Source organism: Oncorhynchus mykiss, chromosome 30 (assembly GCF_057628025.1).
Source record: "Oncorhynchus mykiss isolate SJ-2025 chromosome 30, ASM5762802v1, whole genome shotgun sequence".
NCBI classification, from domain to species: domain Eukaryota; kingdom Metazoa; phylum Chordata; class Actinopteri; order Salmoniformes; family Salmonidae; genus Oncorhynchus; species Oncorhynchus mykiss.
The window spans coordinates 10,190,080-10,210,341 of NC_143051.1; the positions used below are offsets into that span (position 1 = coordinate 10,190,080).

At 42.6% G+C, this 20,262-nt stretch overlaps 1 protein-coding gene across 1 annotated transcript in view; it reads left to right on the forward strand.

The window, feature by feature from the left end:
- The window catches only part of LOC110489372 (scaffolding CK1 anchoring protein H-B), a 39,733-nt gene that overhangs the window by 1,157 nt on the left and 18,314 nt on the right, over positions 1–20,262 (forward strand). The window contains exon 2 of the mRNA XM_090227531.1: positions 17,317–17,779. Within this exon, the coding sequence (XP_090083657.1) occupies positions 17,657–17,779 (123 nt within the window). The 5' untranslated portion in view covers positions 17,317–17,656. The remainder of the gene's footprint in view (positions 1–17,316; positions 17,780–20,262) is intronic.

Consider the following 20,262-nt stretch of genomic DNA (forward strand, 5'->3'; position numbering starts at 1 on the left):
TGTATGTCAGTGAGTGTACTACTGTCAGTGTGTGTGTGTGTGTTTCAAGTTGTATTAGTCACATGTACAGGACAGACATTGGTGTACACCATCCAAACGAAATGCTTACTTTCAGGTTCATTTTCGACAATGAGAAAAAAATGTAATCTAAGAATACGTCAAGTAAACGTCTCAGTAGAATATAATAAATAGACACAATTTATAGTCCAATATTTACATGTGTTTTTGGGGATGTGGGGGGGGGGGGGGGGGTATTTAGCAGTATTTAGCAACAATCATAAGAGTCTGGTAGCAGCAGTAGTGATGTGCATGTAGCAAGAGGGTGTGTGTCAGTGTGGGTGTGTGTCTGTGTGGGTGTGTGTCTGTGTGGGTGTGTGTCAGTGTGGGTGTGTGTCTGTGTGGGTGTGTGTCAGTGTGGGTGTGTGTGGGTGTGTGTCTGTGTGGGTGTGTGTCTGTGTGGGTGTGTGTCAGTGTGGGTGTGTGTCTGTGTGGGTGTGTGTCAGTGTGGGTGTGTGTGGGTGTGTGTCTGTGTGGGTGTGTGTCAGTGTGGGTGTGTGTCAGTGTGGGTGTGTGTCTGTGTGGGTGTGTGTCTGTGTGGGTGTGTGTCTGTGTGGGTGTGTGTCTGTGTGGGTGTGTGTCTGTGTGGGTGTGTGTCAGTGTGGGTGTGTGTCTGTGTGGGTGTGTGTCAGTGTGGGTGTGTGTGGGTGTGTGTCTGTGTGGGTGTGTGTCTGTGTGGGTGTGTGTCAGTGTGGGTGTGTGTCTGTGTGGGTGTGTGTCAGTGTGGGTGTGTGTGGGTGTGTGTCTGTGTGGGTGTGTGTCAGTGTGGGTGTGTGTCAGTGTGGGTGTGTGTCTGTGTGGGTGTGTGTCTGTGTGGGTGTGTGTCTGTGTAGGTGTGTGTCTGTGTGGGTGTGTGTCTGTGTGGGTGTGTGTCAGTGTGGGTGTGTGTCTGTGTGGGTGTGTGTCTGTGTGGGTGTGTGTCAGTGTGGGTGTGTGTCTGTGTGGGTGTGTGTCTGTGTGGGTGTGTGTCAGTGTGGGTGTGTGTCAGTGTGGGTGTGTGTCAGTGTGGGTGTGTGTCAGTGTGGGTGTGTGTCTGTGTGGGTGTGTGTCAGTGTGGGTGTGTGTCAGTGTGGGTGTGTGTCTGTGTGGTTGTGTGTCAGTGTGGGTGTGTGTCAGTGTGGGTGTGTGTCTGTTGTGTGTGTGTGTGTGTGTGTGTGTGTGTGTGTGTGTGTGTGTGTGTGTGTGTGTGTCTGTGTGTCTGTGTGGGTGTGTGTGTGCTAAGGTGCAGAGAGTCAGTGCAGGTGGTCAGTCAAGTTCAAGTGTTCAGCAGTCTGATGGCTTGTAGATAGAAACTGTCTCTGAACCTGTTGGTATGTGTCTGTTTACAGCTGCCTCAGCTTCTGTCAAAGGGCTGGGCCTTTAATGGCACAGGTGGTAGTGTACTGTACTTGCCCTAAAAGCATAGAGTTTCTGGATCAAGCCTTGTTCCAGTAGACTGCTCCCCCTCAATCACTACAATATGTATCCATAATAACTCCTTCAGTCTGCTTTAGCCTCTAAATCCTAATGTCCGTAGCATACTACATAAAGATGAACACATGTAAAAAACGACACACTTGTAAACTCAATGACCAACCTTGGTTCATATCTTAGTTTTCAGTCTTTATATTCCAAACTAGTGGAATAGCGCATATAGATGGTTCTATGTATTCTGAGTTTCATCTCTCTCCGTGGATCTGTGTTTAGTTACTTAATGTAAACAGTAAACACGTGGTTACGGTAATGCAGATCTCGGATCTTAACTTGATCTGGTAACACATGTCTCAGAGAATTTTCCTGTTGCATCGGGAAATTAAAATGAGCCTTGTGTGAGTCCTTGAAAATGAGCAGTTGTCTTTCTCTCCACACGGGATCCAGTCGAGTCATCGGGATCTGCTATTCAGGATAATATCTCTCGCTCGCTCGCGCAGATGCAATGCTAGGTCCTGTTACTGCGACTTTCCGAAATACAGATGCAATGCTAGGTCCTGTTACTGCGACTTTCCGAAATACAGATGCAATGCTAGGTCCTGTTACTGCGACTTTCCGAAATACAGATGCAATGCTAGGTCCTGTTACTGCGACTTTCCGAAATACAGATGCAATGCTAGGTCCTGTTACTGCGACTTTCCGAAATACAGATGCAATGCTAGGTCCTGTTACTGCGACTTTCCGAAATACAGATGCAATGCTAGGTCCTGTTACTGCGACTTTCCGAAATACAGATGCAATGCTAGGTCCTGTTACTGCGACTTTCCGAAATACAGATGCAATGCTAGGTCCTGTTACTGCGACTTTCCGAAATACAGATGCAATGCTAGGTCCTGTTACTGCGACTTTCCGAAATACAGATGCAATGCTAGGTCCTGTTACTGCGACTTTCCGAAATACAGATGCAATGCTAGGTCCTGTTACTGCGACTTTCCGAAATACAGATGCAATGCTAGGTCCTGTTACTGCGACTTTCCGAAATACAGATGCAATGCTAGGTCCTGTTACTGCGACTTTCCGAAATACAGATGCAATGCTAGGTCCTGTTACTGCGACTTTCCGAAATACAGATGCAATGCTAGGTCCTGTTACTGCGACTTTCCGAAATACAGATGCAATGCTAGGTCCTGTTACTGCGACTTTCCGAAATACAGATGCAATGCTAGGTCCTGTTACTGCGACTTTCCGAAATACAGATGCAATGCTAGGTCCTGTTACTGCGACTTTCCGAAATACAGATGCAATGCTAGGTCCTGTTACTGCGACTTTCCGAAATACAGATGCAATGCTAGGTCCTGTTACTGCGACTTTCCGAAATACAGATGCAATGCTAGGTCCTGTTACTGCGACTTTCCGAAATACAGATGCAATGCTAGGTCCTGTTACTGCGACTTTCCGAAATACAGATGCAATGCTAGGTCCTGTTACTGCGACTTTCCGAAATACAGATGCAATGCTAGGTCCTGTTACTGCGACTTTCCGAATTACAGATGCAATGCTAGGTCCTGTTACTGCGACTTTCCGAAATACAGATGCAATGCTAAGTCCTGTTACTGCGACTTTCCGAAATACAGATGCAATGCTAGGTCCTGTTACTGCGACTTTCCGAAATACAGATGCAATGCTAGGTCCTGTTACTGCGACTTTCCGAAATACAGATGCAATGCTAGGTCCTGTTACTGCGACTTTCCGAAATACAGATGCAATGCTAGGTCCTGTTACTGCGACTTTCCGAAATACAGATGCAATGCTAGGTCCTGTTACTGCGACTTTCCGAAATACAGATGCAATGCTAGGTCCTGTTACTGCGACTTTCCGAAATACAGATGCAATGCTAGGTCCTGTTACTGCGACTTTCCGAAATACAGATGCAATGCTAGGTCCTGTTACTGCGACTTTCCGAAATACAGATGCAATGCTAGGTCCTGTTACTGCGACTTTCCGAAATACAGATGCAATGCTAGGTCCTGTTACTGCGACTTTCCGAAATACAGATGCAATGCTAGGTCCTGTTACTGCGACTTTCCGAAATACAGATGCAATGCTAGGTCCTGTTACTGCGACTTTCCGAAATACAGATGCAATGCTAGGTCCTGTTACTGCGACTTTCCGAAATACAGATGCAATGCTAGGTCCTGTTACTGCGACTTTCCGAAATACAGATGCAATGCTAGGTCCTGTTACTGCGACTTTCCGAAATACAGATGCAATGCTAGGTCCTGTTACTGCGACTTTCCGAAATACAGATGCAATGCTAGGTCCTGTTACTGCGACTTTCCGAAATACAGATGCAATGCTAGGTCCTGTTACTGCGACTTTCCGAAATACAGATGCAATGCTAGGTCCTGTTACTGCGACTTTCCGAAATACAGATGCAATGCTAGGTCCTGTTACTGCGACTTTCCGAATTACAGATGCAATGCTAGGTCCTGTTACTGCGACTTTCCGAAATACAGATGCAATGCTAGGTCCTGTTACTGCGACTTTCCAAAATACAGATGCAATGCTAGGTCCTGTTACTGCGACTTTCCGAAATACAGATGCAATGCTAGGTCCTGTTACTGCGACTTTCCGAAATACAGATGCAATGCTAGGTCCTGTTACTGCGACTTTCCGAAATACAGATGCAATGCTAGGTCCTGTTACTGCGACTTTCCGAAATACAGATGCAATGCTAGGTCCTGTTACTGCGACTTTCCGAAATACAGATGCAATGCTAGGTCCTGTTACTGCGACTTTCCGAAATACAGATGCAATGCTAGGTCCTGTTACTGCGACTTTCCGAAATACAGATGCAATGCTAGGTCCTGTTACTGCGACTTTCCGAAATACAGATGCAATGCTAGGTCCTGTTACTGCGACTTTCCGAAATACAGATGCAATGCTAGGTCCTGTTACTGCGACTTTCCGAAATACAGATGCAATGCTAGGTCCTGTTACTGCGACTTTCCGAAATACAGATGCAATGCATCTGAGAGACACATCAACAACCGTCATTTTATATACAGTGCATTCGGAAAGTATTCAGACCCCTTGACATTTTCCACATTTTGTTACGTTACAGCCTTATTCTAAAATTGATTAAATTAGTATTTTTCATTATTAATCTACACACCACATAGTGACCCCATAATGACAAAGTGAAAACAGGTTAATAGAAATGTTTGCAAATGTACAAAAAAATAAAACACAGAATACCTTATTTATGTAAGTATTCAGACCCTTTGCTATGAGACTCGAAATTGAGCTCAGGTGCATCCTGTTTACGTTGATCATCCTTGAGATGTTTCTACAACTTGATTGGAGTCCACCTGTGGTAAATTCAATTGACTGGACATAGTTTGGAAAGGCACAAACCTGTCTATATAAAAGGTCCCACAGTTGACAATGCATGTCAGAGCAAAAACCAAGCCATGAGGTTGAAGGAATTTTCCATAGAGCTCCGAGACAGGATTGTGTCGAGGCACAGATCTGGGGAAGGGTACCAAAACTTTTCCGCAGCATTGAAAGTCCCCAGGAACACAGTGGCTTTCATCATTGTTAAATGGAAGAAGTTTGGAACCACCAAGACTCTTTCTAGAGTTGGCCGCCCGGCCAAACTGAGCAATCGGGGGAGAAGTGCCTTGGTCAAGGAGGTGACCAAGAACCTGATGGTCACTCTGACAGAGCTCCAGAGTTCCTCTGTGGAGATGGGAGAACCTTCCAGAAGGACAACAATCAGGCCTTTATGGTAGCGTGGCCAGACGGAAGCCACTCTTCAGTAAAAGGCACATGACAGCCCGCTTGGAGTTTGCCAAAAGGCACCTAAAGGACTCTCAGACCATGAGAAACAAGATTCTCTGGTCTGATGAAACAAAGATTGAACTCTTTGGCCTGAATGCCAAGCGTCACATCTGGAGGAAACCTGGCATCATCCCTACGGTGAAGCATGGTGGTGGCAGCATCATGCTGTGGGGATGTTTTTCATCAGCAGGGACTGGGAGACTAGACAAGATCAAGGGAAAGATGAACAGAGCAAAGTACAGAGACCATTGATGAAAACCTGCTCCAGAGCTCTCAAGACCCCTGACTGGGGCAAAGGTTCAACTTCCAACATGACAGCAACCCTAAGCACACAGCCAAGACAACGCAGGAGTGGCTTTGGGACAAGTCTCTGAATGTCCTTGAGTGGACCAGCCAGAGCCTGGACTTGAACCCGATCAAACATCTCTGGAGAGACCTGAAAATAGCTGTGCAGCAACACTCCCCATCCAACCTGTCAGAACTTGAGAGGATCTGCAGAGAAGAATGGGAGAAACTCCCCAAATACAGGTGTGCCAAGCTTGTAGCGTCATACCCAAGAAGACTCGATGCTGTAATCGCTGCCAAAAGGTGCTTCAACAAAGTTCTGAGTAAATGGTCTGAATACTTATGTAAATGTAATATCAGTTTTTGTTTTTTAATACATTTGCAAACATTTCTAAAAACCTGTTTTTGCCTTGTCATTATGGCCTGCTGTGTGTAGATTGATGTGGGGGCGAGGGGTGGGGGGGGGACGACAATTTAATCAATTTTAGAATAAGGCTGTAACTTAACACAATAGTGTTCTGAATGCTCTGTATAACCTTCAATCTGTTTTATATTGAGATGGATTATTATAATGCTTATCCAATGAAAATGCACTAAATCACCAATTTGGCACACCATGTTAGTCTACACATCATACAATACATTTAGACAAATTACAGACAGTAGCCTACAAGTAGCAACATATAACTCAATTGATTGACCATGACATGTATTTCTGTATGATAGAAATGGGCTTTTGGCCTACTGTTTACATTTTAACGCAGTCATTTCGGTTTTCAGTCTATCCCCGTTCCGTTTGCTTCCGTTTAAGAAATGTTTTTAACAGAATCGGCGGAACAGCTATATGTGACCAGGTGACCTGCCTTCATGCTGTGTGTGTGTGTGTGTGTGTGTGTGTGTGTGTGTGTGTGTGTGTTCGTGTTCCTCCTGTTAAGCAATATATGCTGTCAAGGCTGCACCCTTTATGTTTGCATTGTCTATCTGCGGTCCTGTATGGCTCAGTGTGGTCCTGTATGGCTCAGTGTATGGGTCAGTGTGGTACCTGTATAAAAGTTATTCCAAAACATGCATCCTGTTTGCAACAAGGCACTAAAGAAATACTTCTAAAAATGTGGCAAAACAATTTGTTTGGGGCAAATCCAACACAAATTACTGATTACCACTCTTAATATTTTCAAGCATAGTGGTGGCTGCATCATGTTATGGGTATTATTGTAATCATTAAGGACTGGGGAGTTTTTCAGGATAAATAAATTAACAGAATGGATCTAAGCACAGGCAAAATCCTAGAGGAAAACCTGGTTCAGTCTGCTTTCCACCAGACATTGGGAGGTGAATTCACCTTTCAGCAGGACAATAACCTAAAACACAAGGCCACATCTACACTGGAGTTATTTACTAAGAAGACAGTGAATGTTCCTGAGTGGCCTAGTTACAGTTATGACTTCAATCTATGGCAAGTCTTGAAAATGGCTGTCTAGCAATGATCAACAACCAATTTGACAGAGCTTGAAGAATTTAAAAAAGAATAATGGTAAAATAGTGGTATAATCCAGGTGTAGAGACTTACCCAGAAAGACTCACAGCTGTAATCACTCTTAGAGACTTACCCAGAAAGACTCACAGCTGTAATCACTCTAAGAGACTTACCCAGAAAGACTCACAGCTGTAATCACTCTAAGAGACTTACCCAGAAAGACTCACAGCTGTAATCACTCTAAGAGACTTACCCAGAAAGACTCACAGCTGTAATCACTCTAAGAGACTTACCCAGAAAGACTCACAGCTGTAATCACACTAAGAGACTTACCCAGAAAGACTCACAGCTGTAATCGCTCTTAGAGACTTACCCAGAAAGACTCACAGCTGTAATCACTCTTAGAGACTTACCCAGAAAGGCTCACAGCTTTAATCCCTCTTAGAGACTTACCCAGAAAGACTCACAGCTGTAATCACTCTTAGAGACTTACCCAGAAAGACTCACAGCTGTAATCACTCTTAGAGACTTACCCAGAAAGACTCACAGCTGTAATCACTCTTATAGACTTACCCAGAAAGACTCACAGCTCTAATCCCTCTTAGAGACTTACCCAGAAAGACTCACAGCTGTAATCGCTCTTAGAGACTTACCCAGAAAGACTCACAGCTGTAATCACTGTCAAAGGTGATTCTAACATGTATTGACTCAGGAGTGTGAATGCTTATGTAAATTAGATATTTCTGTATTTAATTTTCAATACATTTGCTAACATTTCTAAAAACATGGTTTCACTTTGTCATTATGGGGTATTGTGTGTAGATGATTTAAAAACAATTTATTTAGTCTATCTTGAATTCAGGCTGTAACACAACAAAATATGGAATAAGTCAAGGGGTATGAAAACTTTCTGAATGTGTGTGTGTGTGTGTGTGTGTGTGTGTGTGTGTGTGTGTGTGTGTGTGTGTGTGTGTGTGTGTGTGTGTGTGTGTGTAGTTGTACAGCTTCTGTGTTGAGACAGAGACAGATGTTCCCTCTTCCTCTCGGTTCTGTCTCTCTACCTCACTCCCTTTCTCTCTCTCTTTCCCTCTCTCTCTTGGTCCCTCTATCATTCCCTCTCCCTCCCCCTCTCTCTATATATTTCTCTGTCCCCCTCTCTCTCAGCGTTCACAAAGGAATGTAGAGAATGAGCAGTCAGAACATTGATTAAACATTATAGCCTGGAGTGGAAGTTTGGGTCTCTGCTTATAAAATCCTGCTTAAGTGGTTTATGAAACCCTGTCTGTTTACTGCCTTGTAAACAGTCCTTCACACACACACACGCACACACACACACACACACACACACACACACACACACACACACACACACACACACACACACACACACACACACACACACACACACACACACACACACACACACACACACACAAGGCAGAACCAAAGCAGAACAACTTTCATTGGTCCTGTTTCACTACCAGAGGTCAAGACAAAGTTGTTGTTGCCACAACAAATCAAACAAATAGTCGTCCCAAACTGTAATCACTGGATGTCGTCACCAATCAGTGTGCCCTTTGTTCCCTCAAAGCTAGTAAAACAGCGTCTGATTGGCCGAACCCTATCCCTATCTGAATGTGTTCGCTCTGTGTTCTACTGATCTGAAGGTGTTCTCTCTCTCTGTGTTCTACTGATCTGAATGTGTTCTATCTCTCTCTCTCTCTGTGTTCTACTGATCTGAAGGTGTTCTCTCTCTGTGTTCTACTGATCTGAAGGTGTTATCTGTCTCTGTGTTCTACTGATCTGAATGTGTTCTCTCTGTGTTCTACTGGTCTGAAGGGGTTCTCTCTCTCTCTCTGTGTTCTACTGATCTGAAGGTGTTCTCTCTCTCTGTGTTCTACTGATCTGAAGGTGTTCTCTCTCTCTGTGTTCTACTCATCTGAAGGTGTTATCTCTCTCTGTTCTACTGATCTGAATGTGTTCTCTCTCTCTGTGTTCTACTGATCTGAAGGTGTTCTCTCTCTCTGTGTTCTACTGATCTGAAGGTGTGCTCTCTCTCTCTGTGTTCTACTGATCTGAAGGTGTTCTCTCTCTGTGTGTTCTGATGTTCTGAATGTTTTCTCTCTCTGTGTGTTCTACTGATCTGAAGGTGTTATCTCTCTCTGTGTTCTACTGATCTGAAGGTGTTATCTCTCTCTCTCTCTGTGTTCTAATGTTCTGAATGTGTTCTCTCTCTCTCTGTGTTCTAATGTTCTGAATGTGTTATCTCTCTCTCTCTCTCTCTCTCTCTCTCTCTGTGTTCTACTGATCTGAAGGTGTTCTCTCTCTCTGTGTTCTACTGATCTGAAGGTGTGCTCTCTCTCTCTCTCTCTCTCTGTGTTCTACTGATCTGAAGGTGTTCTCTCTCTGTGTGTTCTGATGTTCTGAATGTTTTCTCTCTCTGTGTGTTCTACTGATCTGAAGGTGTTATCTCTCTCTGTGTTCTACTGATCTGAAGGTGTTATCTCTCTCTCTCTCTGTGTTCTAATGTTCTGAATGTGTTCTCTCTCTCTGTGTTCTAATGTTCTGAATGTGTTATCTCTCTCTCTCTCTCTCTCTCTCTCTCTCTGTGTTCTACTGATCTGAAGGTGTTCTCTCTCTCTGTTCTACTGATCTGAAGGTGTTATCTCTCTCTGTGTTCTACTGATCTGAATGTGTTCTCTCTCTCTCTCTCTGTGTGTTCTAAAGTTCTGAATGTGTTATGTCTCTCTCTCTGTGTTCTACTGGTCTGAATGTGTTATCCCTCTCTGTGTTCTACTGATCTGAAGGTGTTCTCTCTCTCTCTCTCTGTGTTCTATTGATCTGAAGGTGTTATCTCTCTCTGTTCTACTGATCTGAAGGTGTTATCTCTCTCTGTGTTCTACTGATCTGAATGTGTTCTCTCTCTCTGTGTTCTACTGATCTGAAGGTGTTCTTTCTCTCTCTGTGTTCTACTGATCTGAAGGTGTTCTCTCTCTCTCTGTGTTCTACTTATCTGAATGTGTTCTCTCTCTCTCTCTCTCTGTGTTCTAATGTTCTGAATGTGTTATGACTCTCTCTGTGTTCTACTGGTCTGAATGTGTTATCTCTTTCTGTGTTCTACAGATCTGAAGGTGTTCTCTCTCTCTCTGTGTTCTATTGATCTGAAGGTGTTATCTCTCTCTGTTCTACTGATCTGAATGTGTTATCTCTCTCTGTGTTCTACTGATCTGAATGTGTTATCTCTCTCTGTGTTCTACTGATCTGAATGTGTTATCTCTCTCTGTGTTCTACTGATCTGAAGGTTTTCTCTCTCCGTGTTCTACTGATCTGAATGTGTTCTCTCTCTGTGTTCTAATGTTCTGAATGTGTTCTCTCTCTCTCACTCTGTGTTCTACTGATCTGAAGGTGTTATCTCTCTCTCTGTGTGTTCTACTGATCTGAAGGTGTTCTCTCTCTGTGTTCTACTGATCTGAATGTGTTATCTCTCTCTCTCTATGTGTTCTACTGATCTGAAGGTGTTCTCTCTCTCTCTGTGTGTTCTACTGATCTGAATGTGTTCTCTCTCTCTCTCTCTCTGTGTTCTACTGATCTGAATGTGTTCTCTCTCTGTGTTCTAATGTTCTGAATGTGTTAGCTCCTCTCTCTGTGTTCTACTGATCTGAATGTGTTCTCTCTCTGTGTTCTCCTGTTCTGAAGATGTTATATATGTGTTGTGTAACCTCTACTTGGCCTCAGGTCAGGGTGTGTAACTGCACCAATACAGGTAGGCTCTCGCTCTGACATAACAACATACCTCAGACGACAGGTTAGTGCAGACTTAATCAGATATGACAAAGATGTCCTGTGATTTTAGAGTAGCAGTCCTGGCTAGTAGACTGCAGATGAGTCACAGTGCTGCTGTTGACTAAAACTACAGCCATTTTTTTGTTCCAGTGGTTATGACTCTAACCTACCTGGTTACTATGGTTACCTATAGCTCTAGGTGTGTGTGGAAGTTTACAAAACATATAAAACACATACACACTATTACACACTCATCAGACAGCTAATTAGCATACTGTAGACTGCAAACAACCCATTCACCCAGTCATAATCATACTCTCTCATGAATGCACCCATTCACCCAGTCATAATCATACTCTCTCATGAATGCACCCATTCACCCAGTCATAATCATACTCTCTCATGAATGCACCCATTCACCCAGTCATAATCATACTCTCTCATGAATGCACCCATTCGCCCAGTCATAATCATACTCTCTCATGAATGCACCCATTCACCCAGTCATAACCATACTCTCTCATGAATGCACCCATTCACCCAGTCATAATCATATTATCTCATGAATGCACCCATTCACCCAGTCATAATCATACTCTCTCATGAATGCACCCATTCACTCTTGCACTCACATTCTCTCAAACACACACACACGCACACTCAGTCAGTCACTCAGGCTAAATCAGTCACAGACCGCAGGTTTCCATGGTTATGTGAGCAAACAGGGAAAAACACTTCCTGTCTAGCTTACACATGTGCTCGGGCCTCATCATGTGTTCAGAGCATGCCCAGTAAATGCCACCATGTGCAGTGAAAGGAATATGGTGTAATCACAGACAGTCTGGTATTGTCCCAGCAAGAGGAACACTCTTAGCTCTGTGTTTCGGGTGGTAGATGTGTACCAATAAACAGCAGATGTAGTTTTCCAAGTCGGTCCATTAGACTCTTTACCCCCGAAATGTACAAATGACATCATGCTATAGAGACCAGTGATTATTCACTGTTAAGAGTTCATATACATTTCTCATTACTTTTAACCACATTTTCATGACTATTATTATAGCCTATATGCAAGAAAATATGCATTATTGAGACTGGAAGGCTACTGTGTCTGATCCCATGTAGGCCTGATATCTCCTGGTGTGCCCTTGCTCAAGGCACTGAACCCCCCCCCCCCCCCCCCCCCCCCCCCCCCCCCACACACACACACACAAAGTAGAAGTGCACTGTTAGTCACATGTTGTCAACCCTCCATCTAGAGAGCTTCTGGGTGTGCAGGCTTGGCCTTTTGATTCAGCCCTGAAACACACAAGTCTGCCTATCAAGGTCCTGTTGAGGAGCTGATGTTTAGGCTACAATGAGGCCTTCACGCCCAGTAGCTGTCCTGGAGAATGGTTGGCCGCCCTTGATATCAAATATTCCAACATTACAACCAAATTCTTTTGTCTTTATATAATTATTCCCCCATTCAATAAATCAGGGATCAAATGGATAAGGTAGGCTACTGTAAAGCAAGGCACCTAACTATATATGTTTATATATAAGGCTCAAATAGTCATGTTTCAGGGGAGATCTATGCACACAAGCCATAATTGGCCATTCTTTTAATATTTTAACGTTGTCGCAATTACATGGCTACAGTTTAATAGAGGGGACACTATACAGCCTTCTAACGCTGAAGATTTATTTAGGCTCTACAGTGCCGGTGGAAACGCGACAACGATATTAATGCTTAGTTAGCTATAGTTAAGTAGCGAGATAACTGCTGTAAGTTATGTTTTGAATTGGCCATCTAGTTAGTCATTTTATCTGTCATTGTTTCAAACCTGCTGCTGAAATGTTGCTGCTCTCTCATCTGGGAACGTCACACACGCAGCACACAGACACGCAATGACACGTATGGCTGATATGTATATTTTTCAGTGATTTATAATATTTAAAAGTGTGCCTTCATGAATTATATTACCAAAACGTATTAAAACTAATTTCCATGACTTTACAAACCCTAATTTGACAATTTGGAACTCATTAAAACTGGTGCATTTTCAATCTTCGCAATCTCGAACAGTTTAGGGTCACGCACAGATTCACAGACTAGCGGTAAATAAACTTGAACAAAACAGAATCAGGAAATGAATGCCCACTCTCAATTGCTATTCAACGCAGATCCAGCCCTTATTCCGCTTTGATCAACCGTTTATGCGTGTCAAACTGGGCCGGCGATAGGCTACTTTGTTTTAATAGAGGAGCCAGTACGCAATTCCCCTCAAAATTAGTGCCGGGATGGCGCTCCGGACAGTTCCGGCCCAAATCAAGCACTGCACGTAATCAGTTTCACTCCAAACATGAATAGCACTGTGTATGTAACAGCATGTGTTAGTCTCAGACAGGTTTTTACATATGACTCAATAGCGTGATGTATAATTGTTATTCGTGAATATACAGTTGAAGTCGGAAGTTTACATACACCTTAGCCAAATACATTTAAACTGTTTTTCACAATTCCTGACATTTAATCCGAGTAAAAAATCCCTGTTTTAGGTCAGTTATATTCACCACTTTATTTTAAGAATGTGAAAAGTCAGAATAATAGTAGAGAGAATTATTTATTTCAGCTTTTATTTCTTTCATCACATTCCCAGTGGGTCAGAAGTTTACATACACTCAATTAGAATTTGGTAGCATTGCCTTTAAATTGTTTAACTTGGGTCAAATGTTTCGGGGAGCCTTCCACAAGCTTCCCACAATAAGTTGGGTGAATTTTGTCCCATTCCTCCTGACAGAGCTGGTGTAACTCAGTCAGGTTTGTAGGCCTCCTTGCTCAGTTCTGCCCACAAATTGTCTATGGGATTGAGGTCAGGGCTTTGTGATGGCCACTCCAATACCTTGACTTTGTTGTCCTTAAGCCATTTTGCCACAACTTTGGAAGTATGCTTGGGGTCATTGTCCATTTGGAAGACCCATTTGCGACCAAGCTTTAACTTCCTGACTGATGTCTTGAGATGTTGCTTCAATATATCCACATACTTTTACATCCTCATGATGCCCTCTATTTTGTGAAGGGCACCAATCCCTCCTGCAGCAAAGCACCCCCACAACATGATGCTGCCACCCCCGTGCTTCACGGTTGGGATGGTGTTCTTTGGCTTGCAAGCCTCTCCCTTTTTCCTCCAAACATAACGATGGTCATTATGGCCAAACAGTTCTATTTTTGTTTCATCAGACCAGAGGACATTTATCCAAAAAGTAAGATCTTTGTCCCCATGTGCAGTTGCAAACCGTAGTCTGGATTTTTTATGGCGGTATTAAAGCAGTGGCTTCTTCCTTGCTGAGCAGCCTTTCAGGTTATGTCAATATAGGACTTGTTTTACTGTAGATATAGATACTTTTGTACCCATTTCACAAGGTCCTTTTGCTGTTGTCCTGGGATTGATTTGCACTTTTCGCTCCTCATCTCTAGGAGACAGAACGCGTCTCCTTCCTGAGCGGTATGACGGCTGCGTGGTCCCATGGTGTTTATACTTGCGTACTATTGTTTGTACAGATGAACGTGGTACCTTCAGGCGTTTGGAAATTGCTCCCAAGGACGAACCAGACTTGTGGAAGTCTACAATTTTTTTTCTGAGGTCTTGGTTGATTTATTTTGATTTTCCCATGATGTCAAGCAGAGGCACTGAGTTTGAAGGTAGGCCTTGAAATACATCCACAGGTACACCTCCAATTGACTCAAATGATGTCAATTAGCCTATTAGAAGCTTCTAAAGCCATGACATAATTTTCTGGAATTTTCCAAGCTGTTTAAAGGCACAGTCAACATAGTGTATGTAAACTTCTGACCCACTGGAATTGTGATACAGTGAATTATAAGTGAAATAATCTGTCTGTAAACAATTGTTGGAAAAAAGTAGAAGTCCTAACTGACATGAAAAGTTTGTTAACAAGATATTTGTGGAGTTGTTGAAAAACGGGTTTTAATGACTCCAACTTAAGTGTATGTAAACTTTCAACTTCAACTGTAGATGCTATAGGATAGGAATCCAGACTGGAATGATATTACCTATAATTATATTACCTGGAATGATATTACCTATAATTATATTACTTATAGTACCTTGCAGTCTGACGCAACTGTAATACATGTTTACTCAGCACTATTATGGATGATCCTGTCTACACCTCTCTCTCTCTCTCTTCGTCTCTCTCTCTCTCTCTCTCTCTCTCTCTCTCTCTCTCTCTCTCTCTCTCTCTCTCTTCGTCTCTCTCTCTCTGTCTCTCTCTGTCTCTCTCTCTCTCTCTCTCTCTCTGTCTCTGTCTCTGTCTCTGTCTCTCTCTCTCTCTCTCTCTGTCTGTCTCTCTCTCTCTCTCTCTCTGTCTCTCTCTCTGTCTCTCTCTCTGTCTCTCTGTCTCTCTCTCTGTCTCTCTCTCTGTCCCTCTCTCTGTCTCTCTCTCTGTCTCTCTCTCTGTCTCTCTCTCTCTGTCTCTCTCTCTGTCTCTCTCTCTCTCTCTCTCTCTCTCATTATGTGCAAATAGTTAAAGTACAAAATGGATATGGATATGGGTTGTCTTTACAATGGTGTTTGTTCTTCACTGGTTGCCCTTTTCTTGTGGCAACAGGTCACAAATCTTGCTTCTGTTATGTCACACTGTGGTATTTCACCCAATAGTTATGGGAGTTTATCAAAATTGGGTTTGTTTTCTAATTCTTTGTGGGTCTGTGTAATCTAAGGGAAATATGTGTCTCTAATATGGTCATACATTTGTCAGGAGGTTAGGAAGTGCAGCTCAGTTTCCACCTCATTTTGTGGGCAGTGTGGCACATAGCCTGTCTTCTCTTGAGAGCCAGGTCTGGCCTTTCTCAATAGCAAGGCTATGCTCACTGAGTCTATACATTGTCAAAGCTTTCCTTACGTTTGGGTCAGTCACAGTGGTCAGGTATTTTGACACTGTGTACTCTCTGTTTAGGGCCGAACAGCATTCTAGTTTGCTCAATTTTTTTGTACATTTTTTCCAATGTGTGAAGTAATTATCTTTTTGTTTTCTCATGATTTGGTTGGGTCTAAATTGTGTTGCTGTCCTGTTTGTGTTTGTGGACAGAGCCCCAGGACTAGTTTGCTTCTGTCTCTCTCACCCTCTCTCAGGACATATATATACAATGCATTCGGAAAGTATTCAGACCCCTTGACCTTTTCCACATTTTGTTACAATACAGCCTTATTCTAAAATTGATTAAATCGTTTCCCCCCCTCATCAATCTACACACAATACCCCACAATGACAAAGCAAAAACAGGTTTTTAGAAATGTTTGCAAATTTATAAAAACAAAAAATCGGAAATATCACATTTACGTCAGTATTCAGACACCTTTACTCAGTACTTTGTTGAAGCACCTTTGGCAGCGATTACAGCATTGAGTCTTCTTGGGTATGACACTATAATCATGGCACACCTGTATTTAGGGAGTTTCTCCCATTATTCTCTGCAGATCCTCTCAAGCTCTGTCAGGTTTTCTGAAAACTCCAAGCGAGCTGTCATGTGCCTTTTACTGAGGAGTGGCATCCGTCTGGCCACTCTACCATAAAGGCCTGATTGGTGGAGTGCTGCAGAGATGGTTGTCCTTCTGGAAGGTTCTCCCATCTCCACAGAGGAACTCTGGAGCTCTGTCAGAGTGACCATCGGGTTCTTGGTCACCAAGGCCCTTCTCCCCTAATTGCACAGTTTGGCTGAGCGGCCAGCTCAAGGAAGAGTCTTGGTGGTTCCAAACTTCTTCCATTTAAGAATGATGGAGGCCACTGTGTTCTTGGGGACCTTCAATGCTGCAGAAATGTTTTGGTACCCTTCCCCAGATCTCTGCCTCGACACTATTGTGTCTCGGAGTTCTACGAACAATTCCTTCGACATCATGGCTTGGTTTTTGTTCTGACGTGCACTGTCAACTGTGGGACCTTATATAGACAGGTGTGTACCTTTCCAAATCATGTCCAATCAATTGAATTTACTACAGGTGGACTCCAATTAAGTTATAGAAACATCTCAAGGATGGTCAATGGAAACAGGATGTACCTGAGCTCGATTTCAAGTCTCATAGCAAATGGTCTGAAAACTTAATGTAAATAAGGCATTTCAGTTTATTTTTTATTTTTTATACATTTGCAAAAATGTATAAAAAAAACTGTTTTAGTTTTGTCATTATGGGTTATTGTGTGTAAATTGATCAGGACAATTTTTTATTTTAATCCATTTTAGAATAAGGCTGTAATGTAACAAAATGTGGAAAAAGTCGAGGGGTCTGAATAGTTTCTGAATGCGTTGTATGTGTTGTGACTGTTGATAGAGTGTTTCTATACACGAGGCAGCAGGGTGTGTTTGCTCTGTTCCAACATCTTGGCTGAGGAGATTCTTGTATTAATAGAGGAACCTTACTAAATAAAGTAACAATATTGCATCTATATTTCTCCCACAGGTTTGTCCCTTTACCCTAACCCCTGTACCCTAGCCCCTAACCCCTGTACCCTAGCCCCTAACCCCTGTACCCTAGCCCCTAACCCCTGTACCCTAGCCCCTAACCCCTGTACCCTAGCCCCCAACCCCTGTACCCTAACCCCTGTACCCCAGCCTCTAACCCCTTTACCCTAGCCCCTAACCCTTGTACCCTAGCCCCTAACCCCTGTACCCTAGCCCCTAACCCCTGTACCCTAACCCCTGTACCCTAGCCTCTAACCCCTTTACCCTAGCCCCTTCACCCTAGCCCCTTTACCCTAGCCCCTTTATCCTACCCCCTTTACCCTAGCCCCGACCCTATCATGGCCCACAGATCCCAGAGTTCGGACTTCGGGGACAACCCCCTGGACCCTAACTTCCTGCCCCCCCACTACAGAGAAGAATACCGTCTCGCCATTGATGCTCTGGTGGAGACAGACCTACAGGTATAGTAGGAGTGTTTGTGTGGGACTGTGTGTGTGTGTGTGTGTGTGTGTGTGTGTGTGTGTGTGTGTGTGTGTGTGTGTGTGTGTGTGTGTGTGTGTGTGTGTGTGTGTCTGTGTGTGTGTGTGATTGAGTGTCTGAAATTGTGTCTCAAATCTGTCTCAAATTGAGTGTCTGATAAATCAGTGTTTGTGTGTGTAATGACTCTTTGTGTGTGTGTGATAGCTCAATGTGTGTGCGATAACTCAATGTGTGTAATAACTCTGTGTGTGTAATAATAACTCAGTGTGTAATAATAACTCAGTGTGTGTGTGTGTGATAACTCAGTGTGCGTGTGTAATAACTCTGTGTGTGTGTGTGTAATAACTCAGTGTGTGTAATAACTCAGTGTGTGTGTGTAATAAATCAGTGTGTGTAATAACTCAGTGTGCGTGTGTAATAACGCTGTGTGTGTAATAATAACTCAGTGTGTGTAATAATAACTCAGTGTGTAATAATAACCCTGTGTGTGTGTAATAACTCAGTGTGTGTGTGTGTGTAATAACTCAGTGTGTGTAATAATAACCCAGTATGTGTAATAACTCAGTGTGTGTAATAACTCAGTGTGTGTAATAACTCAGTGTGTGTAATAATAACACAGTGTGTAATAACCCAGTGTGTGTGTAATAACTCAGTGTGTGTAATAACTCAGCGTGTGTAATAACTCAGTGTGTGTGTAATAACTCAGTGTGTGTAATAACCCAGTGTGTGTTTAATAACTCTGTGTGTGTGTAATAACTCAGTGTGTGTGTAATAACTCAGTGTGTGTGTGTAATAACTCAGTGTGTGTAATCACTCAGTGTGTGTGTAATATCTCAATGTGTGTGTAATAACTCAGTGTGTGTGTAATATCTCAGTGTGTGTGTGTAATAACTCAGTGTGTGTAATAACCCGGTGTGTGTAATAATAACCCAGTGTGTGTGTAATAACTCGGTGTGTGGAATAATAACCCAGTGTGTGTGTGTAATAACTCAGTGTGTGGAATAATAACTCAGTGTGTGTAATAATAACTCAGTGTGTGTGTAATAACTCGGTGTGTGTAATAATAACTCAGTGTGTGTAATAATAACTCAGTGTGTGTAATAACCCAGTATGTGTAATAACTCGGTGTGTGTAATAACTCAGTGTGTGTAATAATAACCCAGTGTGTGTGTAATAACCCGGTGTGTGTGTAATAACTCAGTGTGTGTGTAATAACTCAGTGTGTGTGTAATAACTCAGTGTGTGTAATAACTCAGTGTGTGTGTAATAACTCTGTGTGTGTGTAATAACTCGGCGTGTGTGTAATAACTCAGCGTGTGTGTAATAACTCAGTGTGTGTAATAACTCGGTGTGTGTGTAATAACTCAGTGTGTGTGTAATTACTCAGTGTGTGTAATAACTCAGTGTGTGTGTAATATCTCAATGTGTGTGTAATAACTCGGTGTGTGTAATAATAACCCAGTGTGTGTAATAATAACTCAGTGTGTGTAATAATAACCCAGTGTGTGTGTAATAATAACCCAGTGTGTGTGTAATAACTCAGTGTGTGTGTAATATCTCAGTGTGTGTGTAATAATTCAGTGTGTGTAATAACCCGGTGTGTGTAATAATAACCCGGTGTGTGTAATAATAACCCAGTGTGTGTGTAATAACTTAGTGTGTGTAATAACTCAGTGTGTGTGTAATAACTCAGTGTTTGTGTAATTACTCAGTGTGTGTAATAACTCAGTGTGTGTGTAATAACTCAGTGTGTGTAATAACTCAGTGTGTGTGTAATAACTCAGTGAGTGTGTAATAACTCAGTGTGTGTGTAATAACTCAGTGTGTGTGTAATTACTCAGTGTGTGTAATAACTCAGTGTGTGTGTAATATCTCAATGTGTGTGTAATAACTCAGTGTGTGTGTAATATCTCAGTGTGTGTGTAATAACTCAGTGTGTGTAATAACCCGGTGTGTGTAATAATAACCCAGTGTGTGTGTAATAATAACCCGGTGTGTGTAATAATAACCCAGTGTGTGTGTAATAACTCAGTGTGTGTAATAATAACCCGGTGTGTGTAATAATAACCCAGTGCGTGTGTAATAACTCAGTGTGTGTAATAACTCAGTGTGTGTGTAATAACTCAGTGTGTGTAATAACTCAGTGTGTGTGTAATAACTCAGTGTGTGTGTAATTACTCAGTGTGTGTAATAACTCTGTGTGTGTGTAATATCTCAATGTGTGTGTAATAACTCAGTGTGTGTGTAATATCTCAGTGTGTGTGTAATAACTCAGTGTGTGTAATAACCCGGTGTGTGTAATAATAACCCAGTGTGTGTGTAATAACTCAGTGTGTGTAATAATAACCCAGTGTGTGTGTAATAATAACCCAGTGTGTGTGTAATAACTCAGTGTGTGTAATAATAACCCAGTGTGTGTGTAATAATAACCCAGTGTGTGTAATAATAACCCAGTGTGTGTGTA